The sequence below is a fragment of the Tachypleus tridentatus genome, chromosome 9, assembly GCF_004210375.1.
Source record: "Tachypleus tridentatus isolate NWPU-2018 chromosome 9, ASM421037v1, whole genome shotgun sequence".
NCBI lineage: Eukaryota > Metazoa > Arthropoda > Merostomata > Xiphosura > Limulidae > Tachypleus > Tachypleus tridentatus.
Window position 1 is genome coordinate 76,906,678 of NC_134833.1, and position 27,705 is coordinate 76,934,382.

The following is a 27,705-nucleotide window of genomic DNA, read 5'->3' on the forward strand; positions in this document are numbered from 1 at the left end:
AGTCTAGTCGTGGAGAGTGAGTAGTGTGGATAACCGTGTGTTTCATGTTTCGTCTTCGTTTTTGTCGATTCCGATCTGCGCTTCCTTTCTGACGTTCCGTATCGAGTGCCTGATAGAGCGTTCGTGTTTGAATTCGTAGCTTCAGCCAGAACTGAGTTGACTTTTTTTTTTTTTTTTTTTTTTTGTACAGTTGCAAAGTTGTTTATGTTTAACATTTTGGAAATTTCACATTTTAGATTATGTTATTCGATATAGTACATTCATATAGTCTGTGATCGATCCAGAAGACTCGAGCTATTTGTTTTCATTCAGTTCACGTCATAACTACTTGGCGTTTTCTGGAAACCCAACGTCCAACCGACAAAGTCAAATTCAAAGACGACGAGTTTATCAAATATTCGACGAATCCAGCAGAGCAAAAATACAGTGAACTTTAAAAGGAAACCATATCTGATTTTAAGGAAAGCTAATTTATGTAACGATGTATTCTGCTGGACTTTGGAATGAGTTGTTGAACACTAGGAAAGTAATCTTCACGTAGGTGAGTTCTCTTTGTTTTCCTTCTATAAGGCCGTCTAGTGTTTTTTGTTTACTTGTAAACGTTGGAGGCTTATTTATGTCGTTATTTCTATGTAGTGAGATTTTGTCAAAAGGAATGTTGGCGTCAAACCAGATAGTTGCCATTAAATTTAATGAAGACTATAGGGAGATAATTAGGAACCTTTGTATTTACTCTCAATATTATTTGAAAAGGAGGAAAGAAAGACTGTGTAACGTGGGCTTAAAGTGTGCATGAACTGATCTATGTGAAAAGTTTCTTATTTAACACATCACATGTCGTCATTTAGATACATTCATATAGATTAGTCGCCAATGAGTCATAAGAAGTTATTATGAATTTATTTCCTGAATTCATGTTTTTGACATCTTTCAGGTAGTGTTTGGACATTGATTTTACTGTTCCTATAATACTGTAGATAGTTTATACAACATATGATATTGTAGATAGTTTTAAGCTGAGAGTCTACAGTTGTAAAATGAAAAGTTAATTCGAATGAGAAAAGACCCGTATCTTCTGACACATTTGTTTTGGTTACAGGAACATCAAATTAGTGTCTACATGAATGACATTAAAATAATGGATGTAGGAAGTAGTTGCAAAGTAGGGGTACTTGGCTAGGTATTCAGATTTTATATTGAGAAAATGAGACTGTAAGGAGCTGGCTAAAGCAACTTAATCTAGAAGGGTCTGGGGCAGCTTCCCCCATTACTATAATAATATAATCTACAGTTGCTATATAAGTCGAATACGTAAAAGCGGGGATGCTGTTCCGATCTCTCTGGCTATCAAGATATTAAATTCATCGTGAAACAAGGACGTGATTGAAAATTGTTGCTTTTAAATACTTCAGTAAATAATAATCAAATAAACCTAAGTGAGAATTTATCGTAAATTAATTTTCTAGATTGAACAATTATGTACCTATTGCTTTTGAAACTAACTTGGTTATTTTTCTATTTAACGGATCTGAAATAGTTTTACTGTGTTATGAGACAAAACAAAAGTCAAAAGGTTTTGAAATTAAATGAATTTTATACAGTCTGGAAATATTTAAATAAAATATTCATACTATTACTAAAGCTGTACATGACAAAAAATAATAGCCGCAGTTTTATCTAGTAGAGAGCAGTATTATTCTTTGTAATTATAAAGTTAGCTATTATATTGTAGATAATATATCCACAACTTCCACTTAGATGTATCTTGAAACCTATTTGTTGAGTAAAGCATTTATTGAAAGTTTCAAATGTCATCCCCAAGGGAGTAATCGATCTATTTTGATATATAAGTTTTAATCTAGTTCCTTGCTCCTGGGTCCGACATGGCCAGATGGTTAAGGTACTCGGCTTGTAATCTGAGAGTCGCGAGTTTGAATCCCAGTCACACCAAACATGCTCGCTCTTTCAGCCGTGGGGGCGTTATAATATGACGGTCAATCCTAAATCGTTGGTAAAAGAGTAGCTGCCTTCCCTCTAATCTTACACTGCTAAATTAGAGACGGCTAGCGCAGATAGCCCTCGTGTAGCTTTGCGCGAAATTCAATACTAACCTTGCTGTGGACAACAGGACGTTAAATCCACCACTAGGTGGATGGTTGTACACGAGAATAGAAGAATACCTTCCAACGTAAGATCGGAAATTACATCTAAAGTAACTTACCACGTATACAGACGGAGTGTCGTGCTTCACTTTATTATAGTGAGTACAGTTAAAGATGAAATACAGTTAAAAGTTCTTGGGATTACTCTTCTAGAACCAACCTTTAATCATCAGGATTCGGTGATCCTTCTTCTAAAACTGTGTGTTTTATATTTTATTTTAAATCATCGTCACTTAATGTTGTGTCGAATTACTTACTGCTTCAGGCACTAGGGCTTTCCTATTTATTGAATCATGATAAAAGCGCATGATGAACAAACTTAATTTTATAAACTCATTAAATTCAGTTTAAACAACGACAGAAAAACCTGTATGGAAATATTCTTTATTTCTCTGTTTTTCACATTTGATCTTTAAGAGTTAATTCGTACAATCAATTATACAAATATATATATATATATATATATGTTTGCTGTTCAAAATATAAGGAAACTTACTCGGAGGCCCGGCATAGCTAGGTGGTTAAGGCACTCGTCTCGTAATCCGACGGTCGCGGTTTGGAATCCCCGTCACAGCAAACATGCTCGCCCTTTCAGCCGTGGGGGCGATGTGATGCTACGGTCAATTCCACTATTTGTTGATAAAAAAGTAGCCCAAAACTTGGCTGTGGGTGGTCATGACTAGTTGCCTTTCCCTTAATCTTACACTGGTAAATTAGGGACGGCTAGTACAGATAGCCCTCGTGTAGCTTTGCACGAAATTAAAAAAACTAAACAAAGTGCTCGGTATGGTTGGAAAGTTAAGTATCAGCCTTTTAAATAGCATATTGAAACATGCTGTAAAAATGAGATTAACGACAGTTTCAAACTCAACTCGTGGAGTTTGTTTAGAATATGTGACAAGTGTACGTGGTATATATCACTTTATAGGCGGTTTTCATTTATGCTATGTATGTGAGCTATGTGTAACATATTGATTATTTTTACTTTTCGAAAATGATATTTTTTGGATATATTTAGTTCTTGGAAATTAGTCAAATATAGATGTGTGTATATAATACATGCAGTTGTATTTCTTTTATCACATGCTGATAACGTTATTAACCTATTTCACGTTATTAAGGACGGATCACTGTGAATTATAAAGATAGTAAACACTGCTAAATGAATCAATACGTTTGAGTACCTTCTGTTTCTTGGAGAAGCAGGTTTCTTCTAAACATGTTTTGTCTGTAAGAGAACTTTGTTTAAAAGCACCTCACAAAGAGTGGTTGTTTTACTGTTGTTTTTGTGTAGAGGATAATAGACATTCAATAGTAAACTAGCCTAAAGAGTTTTGGGGAAACTTGAAAACACACGGTTCAAGACTCCTTCAACGTATGTTACCTTGTGTCACCTTTGCACTGCGTTTTTATGTAATAAATAGTCAAAGACGTTTCATTTTTAAATAATTTTTAGCAGGCGGTACTATACGGATTGGATGCTTTGCTGACATAACATTTGTAAGCGCACTATAATATTCATTTTAATTTTATAATATTTGTTTCTTTGCACGTGGCATTATTAAAACTGCTGTATTTATATGAGTAATCATATTTTTTGTGAGTGTATGTATAGGTATAGTGTTCTGGTTATAGGAATTGTATTTCATATTTTATGTAACTTTTTTAAAGATATGGTACTTTCAATTACTCTATTCGATGTTTTGACTTGTTCCTCGCTAATACAGCGGTAAGTCTACGGATTTACAACGCTAAAATTAGGGGTTCGATTCTGCTCGGTGGACTCAGCAGACAGCCCGATGTAGCTTTGCTATATGAAAACACACACAAACGTTTTGACTTTATAATAATGTTACATAAGGCCTTTTTAGGAGATGTATTTGTATTTTTATGTAACATCATTACACCGACTAACGATTAACCTATTATAGCTTGCATACCTGTGCATAACGTCGCTACAAGTACCGATAGGTACATTCTATGTCCTGTTTTTCATTGTACGCGTTTTCGATTATCAAAAGATACATGTTATGCACCATATTTTTCTATTAATAACATCGCGAAGAATAGCAAAAGACACGTGTAGCGTCCGATATTTCTGTAAACATATAGTCATGTATCATAAGATGCAGGTTTTGTACGACACTGGTTAGAGCAGTTTCCAAAAACATTTAAACCAATTCTATTTGATGCATTAAACATAAACACAGTGTTTAGAAGTTTTTATAACATTCAAATGAAAGACATCACAATCAAATTTGCTGTTCTGGAGAAGAAAAAGTAATTTAAAGCTGTATTTTAAAAAAATCAATTCGCTTTCTCGCAAATTTTAGAAATAATAAAGTAAGTGGTAAATACAGGCGTCGCTAAGGGCGCTGGCACAGTTGCCCGCGTTCCGAATTTCCTATTGGCGTCTTGAAAAATCAAAATAGAAAACCATGATCGATATCAAACTGAAACGCCGAAAATTCCCACGGCTACGAGCCCGAATCCTGAATTTTTTAAGCACCTAGAAACGCCCCTGATAGAAGACCCTATAGTTTCTGTAATGTTCGTTCAATTTCAAGACTAAAGATCTAGAACCATGACGTCATACCATTGGTGAAGCCAGACGCCTTCCAACCGCCATCATGCGTGATGTAGGTAAACGACTTTACGGTCGTTGTTCGAATCAGCATCCTCTGGAGGGACCAGTCTTATAATAAGGTGCCTCATCGAAGAGAAAAAGTCTTTCTTCCGGTGCCGCATGTGATACTTAACGATGCGTGTACCCATATCCAGTCCCACGCATTGCACGCTTTATATATTCGTGCACGCCTGTATTTTAATTATTAACACACTCAATGTAGTCGCACCGAATGTGTTGTAATGTGATCTCAGTGTTAGTGCATATACAATCATAAATAATTGTGATCGCTTTGTAATCTGTGCGGAAGCTAAGATGAGACATAACATCAATTTGATTGTGTAATTTAAATTCTGGAAGAGAATTCTTATCTAACATTCTGTACTTTTAAGACAGAAGCATATATAGAAACATGTTCGGCAACTTGAGACTTCTGATTAAACCCGTTCCTTCGACGTTCTTGCTTAGCCAGACAACATATTATTTTTCCTACATGGTTGAAGAATGAACCTGCATTCAACATAGAACCCTCTAAAGACACCTCAGTGTTCAATATATATGCCAACTACTGATCCTTGTGACCTTAGAACGAATAATTCATCCAGCCGGGACCCGTCGTAACTATAATTTGTCTTTCAGTTTTCCATCTACTATAGTGGGATTTAATAATAAGGTGCAGGGAAACTCAATCAATCTTTCTGTTCATACGCCGTAGGAAAGTACGTTTTATCTAATACGACAAGAGAAGTGAATGAAGGCCAGACCTCTTTGAAAGCCAGTCTCTACTTTCTACCTCCAGTGTTCTTTCGTATTCCAAACAAGTTCTCGGTGCTTTTAATCGGTAGGCCCATCTATCTGAACAACCACGAGAACTATCTGATCTCACCCGCCCGCTTCACACTGAGTGGAGACGCCCGGGTCGCGTCGTACAGCCTCGGGGTGTGGGATTGCTAAGCCGGAGCGCTTTACCAAGAGTAATGCAATTAACGCGAAAATGTTCGGCTGGCCGTGAAGAGGGCTTCATCTCACAAACTTCATGATGTGAGAGACACATTAGTTGAAATTTGGACCTTTTAGGGATTCTTGCCGGGGCACATCCATCAGATCATGAAGCCTAGGAACGATATTAGATAACAGAACCACTTCAATTTTGACCCGATGTCACTTCGTTAGCACGATAGGGTTCTCCCTCAAGGTTGGTCACACATGGTGTATACATAACTAGTACAGTTAGCACAGTTCTGAGGTTACTTTAACCATTCATTATTTTTTCAGTAATGTACCAGGTGGCTTGCCGTTGTACTATATTGGCTATAAAAATATCCTCACTGTTGTCACAATTACTAATTTTAATTTTCCTATAATCCAGGTCTTTATATATTCAGTGTAAGATATGTATTCCAGTATGCTGTTATATTATTCTTATATTAAACTTGAAAGTGGATATTTTTTTAAATAGTCTTTTGGTGTTTTGGTAAAATATCCATGTTGTCTAGCACATCCGTCGATCATAACACTTCACAAATAGTTTACCATCAAACACCAACAACATCGCAGTGACAAGTTAGTTGCACATATGACGTAATCATCAAACTTCTCTGAGTTGATTGTCCGTCATCACCAACAGCTCTTTGTAACCAATCAAAACGTGTGTCTTATCGAGTTCACTATCATCGTCAACAGTACTGTACATTTTAACTTGTTTTCACCGCCATTAACAAAAATGTTATTGTACCTGTGATAGTTATTTTTCGGTCATCTCTTCCAATCAACTCATTGTCCGTCTGCACAATAAATCGCCAGCAATGATAACATACACTGAATATCGTTTCGTAAGACGTGAGAAGAAACAAATCAGATAGATCAGTAATAATGGATACGTTGCGGTTTTAACGCCGAAAGCTGGCGAAGCATTAAAAACAAATAGGCGTAAAGCTTGTGATAAAAAACCATGTAAAATTGATTTTTTTTTTCGTAGCTTAAATACTGTTTTTATTATCCTCTGATTTTGAGTTCAAAGTGGACAGATTACGATGAATGTGAAAAAAAAGCTGTAGTTTACATTATTTTAACGTAATATTTTAAGCCTGTTTCTTAATTAATAGTGAATAAGTTTAACATATGGCAAAATTAAGACTATTTTACTCTATGCGACAGACGCCCCTTGTCATTTAGACGTCTGGTAACTTATCTATTACTATTGTTATTTGAATAATTTATTGTGAATTAGTTCTCTGTTATCATTAGCAATACTGTAACAATTTCATTCTCTTTAATTTATAAGCGACTACAGTAATTAATTATTGTTATGCATTTTGTGTATGTATTAGGTGACTGTTTGTTATCAATAATGTTAACTTAGAGAAGATAAAAAAGGTAGATATTACTCAAAAATTAAAATGGCGAATCTCCAGAAGAAAAAGGATGGTCCTCAAGTTTGGCTTATAACTCAGAAACGTTATGGGAATATCTTGGCATGTGTGTATATATATGTAAGTGGTAATCTGGTGTGTTTCAGCAAGATGATGCATCCTCACACGTATGACGTGCACTCATCACTACACTTTACAGCTGGTCTCTTTTGGTCGTGTCATTAAGTTTTGCCTTAAATATAAGTTGCGCCATGATAGCTCCTGTGATCTCGTTTACCTGAAGAATGCTATTGTTGTGAAATTTGTAAACTTTCCTCTTGTTGTACACTGGAAGATGGACATTCTGAACTAAAGATTTTCATCAGAAGCGCCCCACATTTATAAAGAAATGTAAAAGAATATCCCCGAATTTGGAATTAGAATTTCAAATCTCATAACGAGTTATTCTAAAGACACATATTTTATTGTGTGAAGGTTTTTCTGATGGACTCACTTCATACCACAGAGATTTTTTTTACAACCCGTCCGTTTCAATACTTACAGCCCTCCAGTGACAAGTCTAAAAACATATAACGTGAAAACTGGGTTTCGATATTTTTGGTGAGCATAGTTCAGATGTCCCATTGTGAAGCTTTGTGCTTAATAACAAACAAATCAACTGGCGCATAATACATTTGTGGAACGAAATATTATTTGACCTGTTATGTCTTCATATTTTTCATTTTACAGAAGGTATTTGCCCAGAGCCCCCCGCCAGTACAGCAGTAAGTCTACGGATTTACAATGCCAAAATCAGGGGTTCGATTCCCCTCGATGGGCTCAGCAGATGGCCCGATGTGGCTTTGTTATAAGAAAAAACACACACATGTATTTGCCCAGAAAAGTAAGTGATGAATGCCTACGTATAAAAGTGTTCCCTTACGTACTTCTTCCCTTCTATTCACAGTTACAATCAAAAACCTATTTCGTTACATAGAGAAGAAAGTTGGCAGAATTACAGATGCCAGTTTTCCGTGTTACAAGGTGAAGCGATGGATTACTCAACAGTCAACTTCCAATTGTTCTCTGCTAGCGCAGATGATGATGAGGAATCGTGAGAGCAGGAAAACCAAAGTCGTCTTTAGTGCCGCTTTATAGCCACTGAACTGTCGTTGTTCATACAGGCGCATCTGTCGTGAGAATTAACGGTAGGCGACCGGATACGTCGGTAGTTTCCTTTCAGTCAAAAGTGGTTAGCAACCCCCATCTCCCTCTTTCACCCCTTTTTCAGCTTTGTTTCATCATTGCATAACTAGTCGGCCATACGATTATGGTAATATGTTGTGTCAACACACACCAAAACTCTGAGAGAAATTTTTAAAAATCCTTAAGGTTATACTAGCTAAGAGCTCTCAGAGTTGGACATGCCTATTGACGTGGCGTTTCTCCAGACGATTTCACTTTCTGGCACACATTCAGTGATATGTTTAAACATATTACCTTGTAAAGTGGTATTGATTTACTACAGTTGGAAACCACTGCTTATGTTATTATAAACCTTTAAGTCTCTTTGAAATCACATTAATGCGCGACAGACACTTCATGAGAAAAGAGCCAGAACGCCAGTCAGACAACATGAATACCGTTTTTGTATACCCGCGCTTAATATTACATATTGAGAACGTTGCCACAGTGGCGCAGTTTAGTGGTAGGAAACTGTCTTTTTTGAGTGCTTGTCATGTGCAGATACCCCAAAACAATTCAGACAAAATTTAAAAACTTATATTTATAAACTTGCTTTTTTTTGCAACATCTGAATGTTTTATTTTATGCCGATTTAACTATAGAATTATATAGTGCTTGAATTCACCAAAGTTTATTAAAACATTTTCTCTTTCAATGTGATGAATATTTCGCACTTTACGTCATAACTTCTTAAAATTCTATTGATTAATTTCGTTGAATACTGCATCAAATTATCACCAGCCATCAGTCTTTTCAATAAAGTATGTTTAATTGTCTATTTAATAATACACCATAACTCTCTAAAACCCGTCACGCATTTTTTACTACATGTTGTATTAACTAGTGTAAATCTTGTCTTTTTCTTCCAAATTTAATTTGCTGTGAATAATGCTGTAATGTGAGTTATGGTAAAACAATATAAGTTGAACGATGATTTCTTTCTTCATGCTATAAAAGTCTTAATTTCACTGGAGGAAAAATAATTATAATTGTTGAAAGCACGAATTAAATCATTTTAGTGTTCAAGGTTTAACTGTTCAATATCATTTCAAATTCGCATTGTTGTACATGTGTATACTTAAAGTTTTGTATTTATTAATATTGCACATTTTTTCTTAATTTTCCCTTTAAAAATTAACCCAATGCATTTTCCTTTTCCAGGTTTTCCAGGTTCAACAAGTTATGTACTATCCTAACTTCTACTCCTCTATCCAGCCATTTGAAGCAAGTTTAGCTAGTACCGGAAGACCCTTTGAAGTGCCACGATTGCCAGCAAGACGGCAAAGTGAAATTCCATTAGATCTGTCCAACAAATCTGTAGGTCAGACCCCGGAAGGTGCAGTAGAAACTGAAGAAATGTACTTTCTAGAGCAGCAAAAATTTGCCGGACTGAGTGCCTCTCAAGGACTTCCGGCAGGGTTACATAGACATATGACAGGTGTAGGAGGTTCTCCAGGAACTTTGTTGGATCCAACCCTTTTCCGTGTGGGTTACAGACCAGATGCTAGTGTAGGTGGCTTAATGGGTGCTAATATGTCGTCGCCATTTTGTGTAGATCGAACTCCGGTTTCGTCTTCTGTGCCATCTTTTGGATCTCATCACATGATAGGTAGTATCTTCCAACAACGAGAACAATGTTTAGATCAACATGGCGCCATATGTGCAGGAACTCGACCTCCGACACATCTTTCTCCATTCTTAGAACCAGCATCGTTATCGTTACCCCTTCGACCATCCAACAGTAGTTTGTCTGATAGGAATCTTAGTTTGGGACCTCGGAGCCTTTATGGACAAACTATTCCAAACTCTTTAGGACTCCCTAGCCTCTCACTATTCCCTGAACGGACCGAGGAAAAAGGAGCTTTTGTGGCTCTCCGACCAGGTGCCGAGAAAAGTGTATTAAGTGGCACCCCACTTGAGGCAACAAGTTATGCAGAGCACCTCCAGCGGCTAAGGGAGCATCACGTGCAGCAAAACAAGTGTGTAGGTGCGTGCTGTTCCTCCTCGCTCGGTAGCTTGGGGCAGCCATCCAATTCCTGCTCGTGCTACCCATCACAGCAAACGCCTCTCTGTAGCCGTAGTCCCATGGCCTGCTTAAGTAAAGAACATGCCAGCGGGAAAATGTGTAATGGCGCCTGTGGATATTTCGCTCCATCTCTTTCTTATCTTGGTCAGCGTGACATTCGGTTGACAATGAACCCCTATTACAGCAACCTGGGGGAGCCAGTAAGGAGAGACGACCTTTTTGGTTCATTGTTTTCTTCAAATCCAAATTTGTGGGGTTCGAGTTTATCTGCAGCCCCGATCAATAAAGCTGTAGCTCCAGCCGCTTCTCCAGGTCACAAAAAGAAAGATAGTACAGGCTTGGGTCAAAAAGAAAGCCCACGTGTTGCCAAAGACTTTCCAGGCTGTTTAACACCAACAGAACGTCGAGATGGTATCATAAAGCATCGCCGTCTCCCGACAACCAACTACAACATTGAAACAATGAAAAAAGAATCTAATAGTAATGAAGTAATTATTATTGAAGATAAACCCACAAGTAAGTGCACAAAACAGAATTTCTGTAAACCGAATTCCCAGTCATCAGAACATAGAACTAAAAACAGAGAAAATCACCAGAAAGAATTTTCGAAACAACACAGTGTTCGAGATGCTTCAACTTATTCTGCTAAACACAGTAGTAAAGGGTTAGATCACACAGAAACCAATGTGAAGATGCCACAACTGGAAGCAGTTACCAGTTGTCACAATCGTTCTGAGTTTTCTCAGTTACATGAAATGAAGTTTTCTGAACCACCAATCCTTGCGGGATCGGGAAGTCTCAATGAATCCAGTCAACCGAACATAACATCCCCTTCCTATCCGTCTCTTTGGACTCCTCACGAAACAACTACAAGTTCATCGTCGTTCATTACTAGTGCACCAATGCCTATAACAGCGCCTGTTTACCATCATTCATATGAACCTTCTTCAAAAAAGCATGACACAGTAAGAGAGGATGAATGCAAATCATCAATGAACCACCATATCAATCAAAACGTAGCTTCGTTACTTCCATACAGTATCATCAATCTGACTCAAGGATCTAAACCTTCTGTCTTGGACTCAGAAAGTGCCAAAGAACCTGGATGCTCGCTAGCAATACCATCTTCGCATCAACATTCTGACCCTAGTCATTACCACCAACCAAAACAGGTTGATACCAAAAGCCAAGGTATAGGTTCATCTTTTTTATCGCCTACAAAGGAACACAAAAAGCCCGATATATTGCCCTCGAAACCATCAGAATCTTATGATCCATATTCCTTCATCCAGGAAAAGTCAGAATACACTTTCGATGATTTAGAAGGCACTTCGCTGCTAGACATTGGTGGACTAAACAACAGTCGCAAAAGGTCTGTGATGGAGTGTTTACCTAGCTCAGATGTCCAGAAAAAGAAAAGGACCAACTCCTCAGATTCGTTCATCGATGCATCAAAACATAAGAAAGAAGAAAGACCACTCCAGGTGAGTGTTTGGAGAGATATATATTTTTACTATTTATTAAAGACCACTCCAGGTGAGTGTTTGGAGAGATATTAATTTTTAATATTTATTAAAGACCACTCCAGGTGAGTGTTTGGAGAGATATATATTTTTACTATTTATTAAAGACCACTCCAGGTGAGTGTTTGGAGAGATATATATTTTTACTATTTATTAAAGACCACTCCAGGTGAGTGTTTGGAGAGATATATATTTTTACTATTTATTAAAGACCACTCCAGGTGAGTGTTTGGAGAGATATATATTTTACTATTTATTAAAGACCACTCCAGGTGAGTGTTTGGAGAGATATATATTTTTACTATTTATTAAAGACCACTCCAGGTGAGTGTTTGGAGAGATATATATTTTTACTATTTATTAAAGACCACTCCAGGTGAGTGTTTGGAGAGATATATATTTTTACTATTTATTAAAGACCACTCCAGGTGAGTGTTTGGAGAGATATATATTTTTACTATTTATTAACTCCTTTCCGTTTATGGTTATTATTAATTGCCAGTGTGTTTTTACTGACAAAAAACTTTAATAACTAGTGACACACTACTGCTGCTGTTTCATTCAAAATCGTTAAAGATATTTATAAAACAAAAGAGCTGCATGAACATACCATAAATAAAACGATTTACATCCAGTGCATTTTGGAACTATACTGAGCAGTTACTTGTATGGCTGAGGTGTTTCGTGCTAACTTACAAAGAAGTCCAACAGTTCTCGACGTATCTACCCTAGCCAAACCCCTGTTTCCCAATATTCATTTTTCTGTGATGCTAAAGGAAGAAATCTTGATTGGAGATTGGAAATCGATAGCGTGCGACTTGCACGTGTGTTAGTTCGGTTAGAGATGTGAGCTTACGCTTACCGCGAGCTGCTTCCGTAATCTGTAACTATTGTTCGATGACTGGAATCGTTCTCGTTCGCGGCAAGGAGCTTTTGGAGCATCGACTAAAGAAGGAAAAACGTGATGCTCTCAACGTTCAGGAAAAATATAATATTATCGCAGATGTGTTTTATATTTCGTTGTGTTTTGTTTTGTTTTCATAAATCTAAGCGCTACTACTATATAGTGTAGCATAATCTTTCAAAGAATATCAAATCCAGATTTGAATCGTAGATGGTATGTAATGTATTCAAGTGATGTGAAGAACATATTTTGAAATATTTATCATGCTAAACAAACAGGATTTTTCTGATATTGTTTCATATACAAAATTACTCAGCTTCATCTTCGTTATTTTGGAAAATCAATGGACCAGATTTTTGTTTTTAAATATATATTTATCAGTAATTAATGCAGAAAATGTAGTAGCGTTTAGGCTACAGTGCGCATTGTGCCATTATTAAAGTTCGGGAACTTCAGTTTTATCCTACCGTGGGAAGCGATGAAAGAAGATAATAACCATGTTGGGTTTGGAACGCTAATTGGGAACGAGAGTAACATAGCCTGGTAGGTGTAGAACGCTCGTTTTTTCTCGTGGGGTCTGTTTTACACACAAGTAATCCTGTCACGCACCAGACTCGTATATGTTACAAGCATGCACTAATTCATCAGTGTGAACTCTCTAAGTTGGCGTGAATATGTTCTGTACACTGTACGAATCCATCAGTTCAAACGAAAAACATTATCGTTTCCAAGCTCTGTTTATTTATTTTTTTTACACAAAACTAAAAAATAATGAACAACAGAACGACAGGCAGCAACAACAATATTTTACACATGAGTGTATGGATATTTAATTATCGAACGTTTCGAAATTGTTTTGAATTTCGCACAAAGCTACTGGAGGGCTATCTGTGCTAACTGTCCCTAATTTAGCAGTGTAAGACTAGAGAGAAGGCAGCTAGTTATCACCACCCACCGCCAACTCTTGGGCTACTCTTTTACCAACTAAGAGTGGGATTGACCGTCACTATATAACGCCCCCACGGCTGAAAGGGCGAGCATCTTTGGCGCGACGGGGATGCGAACCCGCGACCCACAGATTACGAGTCGCACGCCTTAACATGCTTGGCCATGCCGGGCCCACGTTTCGAAATAGTTATATTCCATCTTCATCAAGATATACCAAACAGCTCTGTAATATTAATATTAGATCATTGTATTTTCTATTGTTTATTACTTACACTTATCATCCGGTTTACTTTACTGTGCAGTTACGTGTCTTGCTGTTTGAAGTATAATACTAGCATATAAATTACACGGACAGTGATTGGTGCATTCATCTGATCGAATTGCTATTACAAAAGTCATATAAGAGCAACCAACGTTAAGATTAAAACACTTTAATATGAGTAATTATGTACTGTGAAAAACTTACCTAGAATGGAAACTAAAGCTTCGGGACTGATGGTGTGGTTATTGTGTCCCTTTAGGACGATGACTATGTTCAAAATTCTATTATAAATGCTTATGCATACAAAACTATAATTACCCCGAGTCTTACTCCTAGAAGGTAGACTGTTTACTTTCAACATATGGTTTAACAATTTTGTTCGTGGCCAACTATATATACCCATTAGGGTGTATGTAACTCTTAAACGGTAATCGATGAGATTTTGGGACTCGACCACTGTAAATGCGGGAAAGAGAATTCTGTGTGTGTGCGTGCGTGTGATACATTCGTGTCCATTATCCTGATTCTTATACAAATATCTCTCTACTATACTAATGTGAAATTGGACCTCTGTTTGTTTGTAGTTTGCGTTAAAGCCATGTTTGTTGCGTATGATTTCATTGTTCAGAGATTTCGATATTTGTTATTTTATCACTAGGAGAATGTGACTTGCTGTTTTGTTATATCTCTATACAGTTATCCCTCCTATAAGTCAAAAATTAACTGAGTACAAGTGTGACTTGCACCCGTAAAGAAACGTGTATCCCTCTTAAAATATGTGTTTTAAATAAATTTAAACTTAAATGTTGCACACTTAATAACGTAATTCTAGATAACAAAATATTGGCAATGTCTGAATCATAATAAAGTAATATTGTATATTACCGTATCTCACGTTTAATACAAAGTATGTATATTGTTTTCTGTTTCCAGATTACATCTACACAATCTAGCGAAACTGCTCCTAGTACTTCCCAAGGTAAGTCAGTAGTTTTTCTTAGAAATATACAACTGCATGGACATTGGTCAAATAAAATTTTATAAGTAATAACAGTGTATAGAGTTTGATAAAATATGTGTAACAAAGCTAATGCTCATCATAATTTCTAAATATACTCTCGCTCCTCTCTCTGTGTATGTATATATATATAAATTATAAATATATATATATAACATAAATACGTTTGTTTTTAGAATGAATGAACTTAAGAATATCATGTTTACAGTTTGATTTATTTAATTAAATAGGGAGAAGAACTATCTTCACTTTCTTTAGTGTAATCATACATACATACAGTCCCAAATTAACAAATACATAAAGTAACTGTTAAATCTGACCTTCCTTTATTCATAATGTTAGCGCTGTCGCTTACTTTTTGGTCCTCAATAGCTACATTTGGTATAGTATACTAAGATAAATGGTGAAACGAACTTTGCATGTTTACACAAACATATACACACACATATTTCCAACCAAACTGTCATTTTTTTTTATGATGGTTTGTTTCAGTAGTTACTTTGTACATTTATAAATATAATACTTGATTTATACCCACTATTTCGCACGTTCTTCCTAACCATATAAAAACTGTCAAACCAGCCCGAAAGAAATTAGTTACTTGAGTTAAATGTCACTGAACATATATATTTATACATGTATACATGTATATATCGTTTTTTATCTGTAGATAAAGACGTTTTAAAGAAACGACAAGCCAAAGATTTAGAAGATTATAATAAAGAATTGAAACCAGAACATATAAAGAAAAAACACCGAAATCATTCAGGTATAAAACACGTTTCTAAAATTTGTATTATATAGATAATGTTAATATCTGATTTATCTGTGTTAGGAAACACAGAAAGAAAAAGTATGTGGTTAAAGAAGTAGAGCTGCATTTAAAGATGTGACTAGTAGAATACTGGCGCTGTTTTAAATAACAAATAGTAATAACAGATACTTTTATAATCGTGGAAAAGTTAAACTTTACCAAACAAGTAAGTAATATATTTTCTATGTTGTACAAACATCTAATATAGTTAGGCATGAGATTTCAGACTGAAAAGTATAATGAAGTACAAGTAAAAGGCTTTTTTTTTTACACCAGCCTCATCTACACATATATACATTTACTATAAATGCATAATTTTTAAATTTTATTTTCTGTATTATGACGTAAAAAATTTTACATGCTAAAGAAACGAAGCGTAGTATATTTACTGGCTTAATTTATACTAATGTCGTTTCTACAGATTGTAAAGAAGAGTTTCTGATAAATAAATTGAAGAGTGCTGAGTTTGAAGAGGGCTTCCGCAGAGAGGCTAAGCGAGTCTGTGCCAAAGCGAAGAAAAAACTCAGAAAACGCTTGCTGGCCAGACTATATGAAGAACAGAGGAAATCGGACCCAGAATCAGACCCAGAAAGTGACAATGAAGTGTCAAAAACAGAACTAGACGGAAACTCTCACTGTTCGAATCAAGTTGTTTCTCAGTTAAGCCTAATATGGAAGTACAGACGACTACTGTACAGTTGTCAAACAGTCAGACGACGCCGACTGAAGTCAGGCTTAGACATGATAGCAAAACCACATCGAAAGAAGAAGTCAAAGACAGCAAACCTTCAAAAGCTTCTGGATAAAGAACTTCTGAAAGAACAGGAAGATGTGAAACCGTTAGAAAACACAATTAAAGATATCGGAGAAAAGGTATGTGTTTACTAATTTATTTTCTCTTAAAAATACTATTTTTCAAAACCAAAAATACTTCAGTTTAGGAGTGAAAATAGCAGAAAGGATTTACGATACGAAAGTAAGCTTAGTTACACTTTTATGGGTTTACGGTACTTGTAGGAAAGAATATAATGTGGTAAGGAAGCTGATTTGAAATTTGCCATCTTGAACTTGCAATGTTGAGTCTGTTGAGTCTAGTGTTTTCTCATGTACTTGCATTTACCTTTATTATTATCATTATACAACAATTTCATCTGATGTTATTGCCATGACTTGCATGTTGTACACTTGTAAAGTTTAAATAGAATATTCGATACGGTATAGATGTAACTTGTCTGGTTTGTTGTTATACAACAATTTCATCTGAAGTTATTGCCATGACTTGCATGTTGTACACCTGTAAAGTTTAAATAGAATATTCGATACGGTATAGATGTAACTTGTCTGGTTTTGTTGCAGCAGGTGTTGAATGAATACTCACATTTTTTGAAAAGTACTAGAAGCAGTTAGTCGTGGTGCTCTTAAGAGAGAGAGAGAGAGATCTCTGTCAACTCTTTGAGGCGTAAGTTGACACATGACATTTGCGCACGGTATGACAAGAGAGATTAACTGGGACCACATGTAGTGGAGTTGTCGTATTTCTAATTCAGGTGAATGAAGTTCAAGGAAGACCTACATAGCCGCTGATTGCATAATCTTGTTACATTGAGAAACCTGGCGACAATTTGTCAGTCGAACCGCACGTTATGCGCTTCACAGAAAGGCCAGTTCGTTCGTTTTTTAATGTAAAATGAATCACAAAATTTACTTTTTCATAAAACCAATGTATTTTCAGACCCGAATTCTGTAGAATACATCAAGAGGAATGTAGATAAACCTATTCAACGTCTCAGTTATAAGAAGATAAGTGTGTATATGTATGATTTATGTGTAGAGATTAAAGTTTCAATATTTGTAAATTATTTACCAAGCCACAAAATATTTCTGTAGCTATATTTAAAAAAAAAAAACATTTAATTTTAAGATATTGTTGGTACTGTCAACTTAAACAGTGCCTTATACAACACATGGGATAAATAACATCTATGCGACATGTCGGGTCCCCCGCTAGTACAGCGGTAAGTCTACGGTTTACATAGCTAAAATCATGGATTCGATTCCCATCGGTGGGGACTCAGCAGATAGCCTGATTTGAATTTGATATAGGAAAACACACACACGTGACACGTTGGTAAAACGACGTATTATGCGATACACGGGCTGAACTATTACGTAAGAGACCCACATTATTTTAACATAATTAGCCATAATTTTATGCTGCAAACAACAGGAAGGGCAACTAGTCAGAATTAACTCTCGCCTATTCCCTTGTACGCTCGTTAACTAAAGCTAAATTTGTAATACAGCTATATCTCCCACAGCTAAAAATACGGAATGTGTTCAGTGAAGATTGCGTCTTAAGCCTTGGGCCTTCCTATCCACACAGAATCCAACATTCTAATCATTAGACCAAGCTTGGTTCTTTCCCTATTAATTACATAAAACAGTTCAATTTTACTCGAAGTGTCTTAAATTATAAATTTTAAAATATTTTTAATTAATTCTTGGACTGAAATCCATCCACCGACATTTTAATTTTCTGTTTCAAATTCAGACTGACGTCAAACAACATCATAATCCATTGTCGCCGTAATAAAAGGTTAACAAGATATCGAGACTATTTGGAGCATTAACTAAAACATTAATAAAAGTAATAAATGTTTTAGTTACTTCTGTTAGTTAAAAATATACTTAACTAAGCAAACATCTCAGGCTTTTCTAAACATTTAAAAAGGAGTACTTGTGGCTCATTAGAGTTTTATGTTAATGTTTTAAACCGTTTGGTGAATTAACGTATCCTTTATTTTTATAAAACCATACAAATAATGCACTAATTAACAAATAGGATTTAGTGAGTAATAAATGAGATCCCTGTCGCACCAAACATGCTCGCCCTTTCAGCCGTGGGGGCGTTATTATAATTCAGTCAATCCCACTATTTATCAGTAAAAGAGTAGCCCTAGAGTTGGCGGTGGATGGTGATGACTAGCTGCCTTCCCTCTAGTCTTACACTGCAAAATTAGGGATGGCTAGCGCAGACAGACCTCGTATAGCTTTGCGCGAAATTCAAAAACAAACAAACAATAAATTAGAAATATTTTACGCGCACGATACGTTTCTTTTATTGTTGAAATACTTTTCCCTCTTGAACGTTCAGTTTTTTTAAACTCTCTGGAAACCTCCAACTTCATTGTACTGTATATTTTGTTTCAGCACCAGGTGCCGTTTGACTTTTCCAATGGAGCTCCACCAGAAATGAAGCGTATCATGGTGAACAAGGCTTTAGGAGAAACCATTCTTCATCGAGCGGCAAGACTGGGTTATGCGGTGAGTGTTCTCTCCTTGTCGGTTTCCTCGGAAGGTTTTCTACACGCGATGTAACCATAAAAGGTTTTGCGGTGTTTTTTCAACTTCGTATCTGCACCAGAAGGATTAAATGTTGTCTTCTGAAAATACTGGTACCTTAGTGCTCTATCTGTTTAACTAAGCAGGACGCTTTATACGATGTATGTTATATCTACCAAACGTCTAAAATTTCTGTTTGTTCTACTATGTACAGGGCAAGCCAAAATTTCTAACTCTTTCCTGTTTGATGTGTTATGAAATAGTGTGATTCTGCTGACGTAGGGTGTTTAGGAATATTGAGAGCTATTTGTTACCTAACACCTGTTCGCGTAACATATAGATCATATCGAGGACATACAAATGGTACAAACTTTGTGCCACTACAAACTGATAATTTCAGAGATAACATTTGATTGACCTTGATTTGAACCTTATGTCATGACATCATATGTCTAAACAATCCATGTGACCAGATTTGCAACACTCCACACCCACTCTACAACAATTGGGAAAATAGGGGTTTTTGACTCTCGTGTATATTTTACCATTTGTTTAATCATGTGAAAAGTAGTACTGTTTGTTCAATATAAATAGGCTCGGCATGGCCAGGTGGTTAACGCACTCGACTCGTAATCCAAGAATCGCGGGTTCGAATCCCCGTCACACCAAACATACTCACCCTTTCAGTCGTGGGAGCATTATAATGTGACAGTGAATCCCGCTCTTCGTTGGTAAAAGAGTAGCCCAAGAGTTGGCGGTGGGTGGTGATGACTAGCTGCTTTCTCTTTATTCTTACACTGCTAAATTAAGGACGGCTAGCGCAGATAGCCCTCGTTTAGCTTTGCGCTAAATCCAAAACAAATAAATATAAATGAGAGTTCTATTTGTAAACGCTTGTTCAAATTACGTTGGGCCAGCTTAGTGGTGTGTAATATGGTGTTCTATACAGATTATATTGCTCGCCAACTTCTGAGAAAGGAGCAAAACATTACAACTCTTCAATCATTCAGTGATATATTTCTAAAAGCCCACGTTATTGATTTTATTCTTAATATATTCTGTTCTTGTACAATTTTTATACTTTTGATTCGAACTATGTTAAGAAACACTGTACAAACCAGCTATTGCTAAAACTGTTTTTTTGTCTATCTAAAAATACTTGTTTTAGATTTGAATTTTACGATTGTTTTTATTAAATGTTTCAACACTTGCATAAAATTAGTTCAGGGATTAAGTTTGCAATCATCTTTTCCAAGATCTGGGACCATATTTCCTGTGGAAAATGTGTTACCACATCGTTGGTTCGATAAGGCTGCTTTAATTGCAGGTTTAGCTCATGCAGATTTTGATTTTTCTTTGCAGGAAGTGGTTTTGTACTGCTTGGAGACTAATTACTGCGATGTCAACGCGCGTGACAACGCTGGATATACTCCTTTACACGAATCCTGTTCGCGCGGAAACCTCGAAATTGCAAGTGCACTCGTGCAGTATGGTGCTGACGTCAGTGCAAGTGCGGCGGGTGGAATCAGGTACGTCGTGGTCTATCTTTTGGCAGAACATATTTTTTCAGTGTTTTGCAGCTGGTGTGACGTCAGACTTCAAACTTATTATGTGATAGGAGAGTTGGAAAATCTTGTAAGAATACGCCCTTACCACAAAAGGCTAAATTATTATCCCTAATTTTGAAGCTTCACTTTAACCGTAAGAAAAAAAGTGTTGCCTATTAGATTACATATATATACACGCGCGCGCACACACATACGCACATATAAAAGAAACAATTTTGCTAGGCGAATCTTCAAACAACATTTCAAAAACAAACTTGTTATTAAATTATTTACTTCTATAAAATGTAAGAGGTAAAATCGTTAAACAAAGAGAGATGATAAAAAGTTAGTTTTTTGTGGGTTTGTTTCCAATCAATTCATCCAATTACAATTTGCCTTATATTTATCAACAGAAGAGTGAAAATACAAGAACTTGCAAATTAGCTTGTTAAACTGTGTGAGTAGTTACAACCTTTGTTCTAAGTGTTGTCTAGACATAAATATAATCAGAAACTTTGTCTGCAAATAACGTTTTATAACACTCACAATACGCAGGCTAATTGAAAGTCCTTCCGCACTCACACATATAATATTATATTCATAGAACATCTATATATTGTCTGGTATCATTTGTTCTGTTTTACCAGCATTCATCGGCATCAGTTTTACTATACCAATATAATATTAATTCACTGAAGATTTTGGGTGTTATTATTGGTTCTGTTTTACTAAGAGATCTGTGGACTGAGGATATATAGGATTTGAAGTATTAAGAGGATTGAAACTGGCGATCCCTCCAATTAAATTTTGACGATTTGTAATACTAGTTAGGTAAGGTCAGAAAGAGTTTACTTGGAATATATGGTACCTGAAACCTCGGAAGTATTTGAAACAACTATTAGTCTTTCTCTTCTAGACCGCTTCACGACGCCGTCGAAAATGAGTATATTGAGATTGTGCGTTTGTTGTTGTCCCATGGCGCTGATCCTACCATTGCCACGTACTCTGGTCTCACGCCTCTGAAACTGGCGAAGTCGTCCATCATGGCGGAGTTTCTACGGGGTGAGTACGCAGCTGCCTACGCGTTGAAATTGTAAACACATCACATGTATGCTTACTTCTTGTCTAACATATCAGATGGAAGATATAAAGTGCGTTAATTTTCCAACCTCCGTTCAAGTGATCCATCCTAACTATGGTAAATGTGGCTTAGATATTAACAAAACTTCCAGTTTTATTATATCTGATTAGAAGATGCTTATTCTTAACCATAAAGTGCAGATTTGAAGTTTGTTGAGAGTTTTTTTCACGCTGAAACTCTATTAGTATAGTGCCTATATAAACAGTGGCCGGTAGTAATGACTCGAGTAATAAAATTATTAATAAAAATCTATAAATGAAAGTAAATATGAGTGTATAATAATATATCAGTCCTACTAGATGTGTTATATCGAATAACGTAAAATTCGAGAAAAGTAGTTTATAATAAATATACATTTTTGCGTTTTTTTTTTCTTTTGGGGGAACAAACTGTTCGTTTTTTTTAGTTTTGTTTTATTACTGTTACAGCTTTTTGTACTTTTCTTTATTATTGGATTAATGTTTCTTGCTTTCCTTCTTTATTACTAGTGCTATTTTTTCTTCTCCACTTTATAAGTGATATAATTTTTTCTGAATTTTTGTTATTTACGCATTTTTCTTGCTTTTTTGTTATATGCGCAGTTTTTTCTTTTATTTATTGTTTACACAGTTTTTACTTGCTTTCTTCCTTACTGACGCCATTTTCCTCTCTTCTCTTTATTATTTACACAAATTTTACTTGCTTTTCTTCCTTACTGACGCCATTTTCCTCTCTTCTCTTTATTATTTACACAAATTTTACTTGCTTTCTTCCTTACTGACGCCATTTTCCTCTCTTCTCTTTATTATTTACACAAATTTTACTTGCTTTTCTTCCTTACTGACGCCATTTTCCCCTCTTTTCTTTATTATTTACACAAATTTTACTTGATTTCTTCCTTACTGACGCCATTTTTTTTTTGCTTCTCTTATAGATGCTATTTTTCCTGTTTCTCTTCATTACTTATGCCATTTTCCCTGTCTTTTTATTGCTGCAACAATGTTCCCCTGCAGTCTCTGTTGACATGTTTAATACCAGCTACGATCGTCATTGTTTTTTATATAGGTTTCTTGGCTGACGCAACTGGAGAGACCGACAATAATTTAGTTCTACCTTGGAAATTCCATGGATCTTCGTGTTGTCTAGGTGAAACGTCTTTCAAGTAGTCGCATACGTATTTACTTTGTTGCTTATTTACGTAACTTTAAAATAATTACATTTGTTTCTCATTAGTTGTTAATCAAGAAAGATAGGTCATTTATAATTTTTAGAGCTGTATTTCACCGTTGTTTGTAGTATTTAGGTCGTCATCATAAAACAGAAGAATCTCTATAATAGCTAGCTTTAGGACATGCTTGATAAAAGAAGTGCTTCTCAAAGTATCATTTTTAATCAAACTAAAAAAATAAATTACTATATAGTAAAGCAATTTTCAAATACTTTTGTACATGCATGTGTGTGAAGAACTAACTTGAAGCAACTAATGATTGTATTGTTACACATTGCTTATAAATTAAGAGCCCATATGGGCGCTGAAGCCCACAACAGTGAAGATATAGACCTCTTTTACAGAAGACCACTCACCCTTTTCAAAATATACTTAATATCCTAGTTTTATTTATCTGTTTTTCAAACTTGATGTCTGCATAGGCGTATTATAATATTATCGAAAGTTGTTGTTGTTTTTAATTAAGCACAAAGCTACACAATGGACAATCTTGCTCTGCCCACCACGGGTATCAAAACCCGGATTTTAGCGTTGTAAGTCCGCAGACATACCGCTGAGCCACTGGGGTGCATTGGCGAAAGTAGACAGATGCTGTATGTTGTCCTACTTCCTTTATACATTAAAATTGACATAAATTGTACACAATGTCTTTCTCCCTGTGCCGCATATTTGTTTCCACATCAAACCTGAATTTTGAGCGGTAGAAATAAGTCTCCATTACAGCTTTGTATGTCCAGTTGTCTAATATAAGTCTGTTACAAGTAATGAGTACGATTTTCATGAATAATTAATCGATCTTTTATCTTTCAGATGCTCAAGAGACAGGCTACGACATCTGGGAAGGACTTCCTCTCGACTCCGAGAACGAGAGCATGGAGAGCGATGACTTCCTGTTCGAGGTGAGCGACACCCCTCACCTCCCGACTTTCCGCCTGCAATTGCCTGGCAACAACAGCAAGGCGTAAGTACGCCACAACTGCTTTTGCCTGAGACGGTCCCAGCTACACGGTTTGTTTTAATTAGCTGTGCTGTGTAGGCCCACTGGAATAAATTGTTTCTGTTTTGGGGTAAAGAAGATAAGCTAAAACGAGTTGCTAAAAATTTCTCAGCTCGTGAATGAGGGAGAACGAGCACTGACTACTTATGCATGTGCTCGTGAGCATTTAACTTCTAATTAATATATTTGATAAACGTACGAAAATCAAAAGATGTGTAACAGGCTTATAACTTTAGCGTGATTTGCTGTGTACAAAAACTTGTGGATTTTATCAAAATACGTTTATGTTCAATATTTGTTGACACCAATGGGCAGTTTCTGGCATATTATTTTTCTTAATTATAATCCTATAAATGCAACACAGAAACTTTGCTGTTTATGCTTCCCTTTCCCCCATCAAATATTTGATAATTTTACCTACTGAAGTGCCATTGTTTTAGTGAAATTTTGGGAGAGTGTTCATAGTAAGTTTGGAAAATTTAATGGACTACTGCTTCTTCAATGAAAAGAGTCAACGTTTCGACTTCTGTACTAAGGCCTTTTTCAGGTATTAGATCCTAAAGAAGGTCTCAGTAAGTTCGACTTCTATACTTTTCATTCAACAGACAGTTGCAGTCCATTAAAGATTTCAACTCTACTACAAAGATGCAAATACGCGAATTTGAGGGCTTCCATTGAGAAGAAATGTTAATAAAGATACCAGCTTCATTAATCAGATGAGATCAAAATACATATCGATTCTCACTTTTCATAAAGTGTAATGAGAATACCCTTATACAAAGGCATATTTCAGTAGTTTTGTTTGATGTGATGTTTTAAGGCACTTTAAATTTATATGAGTCAGAAAAAGTAAAAAAAATATATTAGTTTTTTAAAAAGACGTTTCTTTCTCCCTGCAAGTTTCTTGATATTGTTATAAAGAACCCATGAAAACAAAACGGACCAAGGAGTCTTTCGTTGTTGTTTTTGCTTAATCCTTAGACAAACATTCCAACGGTTTTACAAAAAAAGAGAGAGAGAGATCGGGAATGGATCAGTTCTTTAAAACAAATTTACTATAAATTGGTTAGATGTAAATAAATAATATATATTTGAACACTTCATAGTTTTATGTAAAAGAAAAAGCATCGTTTTGATGTTTTCTTGTGTTCTGAACAAATTATAAAACATAAAAAACGCAGGCTGTAAACAAGATTGATATATGTTTTTCTTTTTTTTTTTCAGTATATGTAACTGCCTCCGTCTTGCTGACGTGTTAAACCAAATTAACTTCACCAAGGAGAAATTTAAGTTTGTTCACAGCTACATCGAAATATTTCCTGTTCCTAAACATGAAATTGAGACAAGCGCCACCTGCAGTCAGCTTTTGACAGGCACACGATTGGACAGCCTTTTAGAAGGCGTAGCCACGGATGGGGATACAACCATTGATGTAGTACAACTGGACAACAATATAAGAGATATTTTGGGCATCGAAACCGTAACATTAAGATAGTGATCCTTTTGGTGTTAATCTGATATTTACTTATTAGCATCTAACGCTATGTAAATACAGAGAAAAGAATATATATTATAAACTTCTTTGGCAAGATTTTTTTTTTATCAGTTATTACATCTTATCAATGCTAAAGATGTGTTGTTTATACGTGCTATGTGCAGTGGTTTATCAAAACATGAAAATAATATATCAAAATTACTATGGGTTGAACTGTAAAAAAAAGAAGACATTAACGAACAATTTTAATACATTCTTGCGTCTTTTTGGTTCCAACTGTTTCAAACTTCATTGCTTTCTGCTTATATTATGCACAAGTGGCTCTGATGAGGAAGGTATTTACGAAATGAACAGTGAACAAATGTTATTAACTGTTCAAAAGTGCATGTGCAGTAATCATATTATGTAAATATGTAGATAACGTCGTGAACATGTGCCTATTTCATCTGATCTGGTCATCATTTTTCTCAAATAAAGTTTTTTTTCAGGAATTTCGTGTTTTTTGCCTGTTTCACTCATGTTTTCTGATTTTATGAAACTCTATGTAAACTCTGAATAACCCTACATAACAACAACTATTTCACTGTTACTTACACGCCTAATTTAAATAAATATTGTAGAAGATGCAATTTGGTGTATAAATCTAAGATTCCTCTTAAGTTATACTACATTATCGATTATGAACTGATTTCTATGACTGTACAGATAATGCCAAGTTACAAATTATTGGTAAGGCTTTTGTGGTTAAACAGATTCCTTATGTAGCTTACCTATTACGACTAACCTAGGACTATATACCTACTTCAGTACTATAGTTAAGAAAGGTGGTTATAATCTCTCATAGTCGACCTAATGCATACATTTCTCTGTTTCTGTATCAAACTGGTAAAAACTGCAGTTTAGTTCATTTTGAAAACACACTGAATTCTCAGTTAGCACTTAATTTTGAACTGTTGATTTGTATATCATAAATTATTCTTTTAATTTTAAATATAAACAATTGCCTAAAATCTGTATTTTGTTTAAACTTATGCTTTAGAGAATCTCTCCATTCTTAAAAGTATGTTAATAAACTTCTGCTAGATGCTATGCAGTTAATTTTTTGCTTTTTTTAATTTCGCGCAAAGCTACACGAAAGCTATCTGCGCTAGCCGTCCCTAATTTAGCAAGGTAAGACTAGAGGGAAGGCAGCTAGTCATCACCAGCCCCGCCAACTCTTGGGCTACTCTTTTACCGACGAATAGTGGGAATTACCGCAACATTATAACGCCCCCACGGCTGAAAGGGCGAGCATGTTTGGTGCGACGGGGATTCGAATCCGCGACCCTCAGATTACGAGTCGAGTGCCTTAACCCACCTGGCCATGTCGGGCCTCGCAGTTAATTAATAATTGCTCATGTAAACAAAGGAGTGTAACATAAGTGAAACGCGATATCATGAAATATAAAATATTTAATGTGTAATTGTATAAAACTCTTAGAGAAATGTTGATTATTTTCGTGGAATTTGCGCCAAACGTTAACACAAAAAGATAATAATGCAATATGTTATTTTATTGAGTTATAGTACAAATGTGGTAAATATTAACACCACGCCTATTTACTACTTCTACAGATGAAAGGAAGGTATAAGTAGGTGTGTATTTCTATTGTTTAATATGGGAAAGTTTAAGAAGTAGTTCTAATATTTCTCAGCGTTATATTTTATATTTTTATTTAAAAGTGATGCTTTTCAGTCAACTCCGTGGTTGGCAGACCCAATACCGTTACTCGAGATGTGCTCTATTTCAAATTGAATAATCTGTTGTAATGTTGAGAAGAAATGGTTTCCATGACCAGCATTTCTTCTTCCCAGATATATTTCTCTGGTTGTATTTATTTATTTATCGGAAGCACAAAGTGACTCAGATTTACCCTAAAAAAATATTTGACTTTCGACGGGTTTCCAGCAAATCGGAAACAAAAAAGAATTTTTTTTTTTTGTCGGGAATCTAAACAACAAGGCATACCCGGTTGAAACATTTTTCCCACACTGGTAGAGTGACTTACGATGATCGAAACCCAATGGATCAGCGCTAAAATGCTCGTTTCAATCTTC

General features: G+C 35.7%; 1 protein-coding gene across 4 annotated transcripts; it reads left to right on the forward strand.

Moving 5' to 3' along the window:
- LOC143225541 (uncharacterized) lies at positions 1-26,099 on the forward strand. 4 transcript variants are annotated; one of them, XM_076455174.1, is made up of 11 exons: positions 1-541; positions 9,546-11,894; positions 14,981-15,026; positions 15,736-15,834; positions 16,301-16,752; positions 19,090-19,203; positions 20,584-20,750; positions 21,685-21,830; positions 22,954-23,034; positions 23,927-24,077; positions 25,338-26,099. In XM_076455174.1, exons 2-11 carry the CDS (start codon positions 9,567-9,569, stop codon positions 25,606-25,608), a joined length of 3,855 nt encoding a protein of 1,284 aa, XP_076311289.1. In that variant the 5' UTR covers positions 1-541; positions 9,546-9,566; the 3' UTR covers positions 25,609-26,099. The 4 variants fall into 4 exon arrangements, with proteins under 4 accessions (XP_076311289.1, XP_076311293.1, XP_076311291.1 ...); XM_076455178.1 differs by having other exon boundaries at positions 23,927-24,015; positions 25,338-25,474; XM_076455175.1 differs by having other exon boundaries at positions 401-537.
- The last annotated feature ends 1,606 nt before the right edge of the window (positions 26,100-27,705 follow it).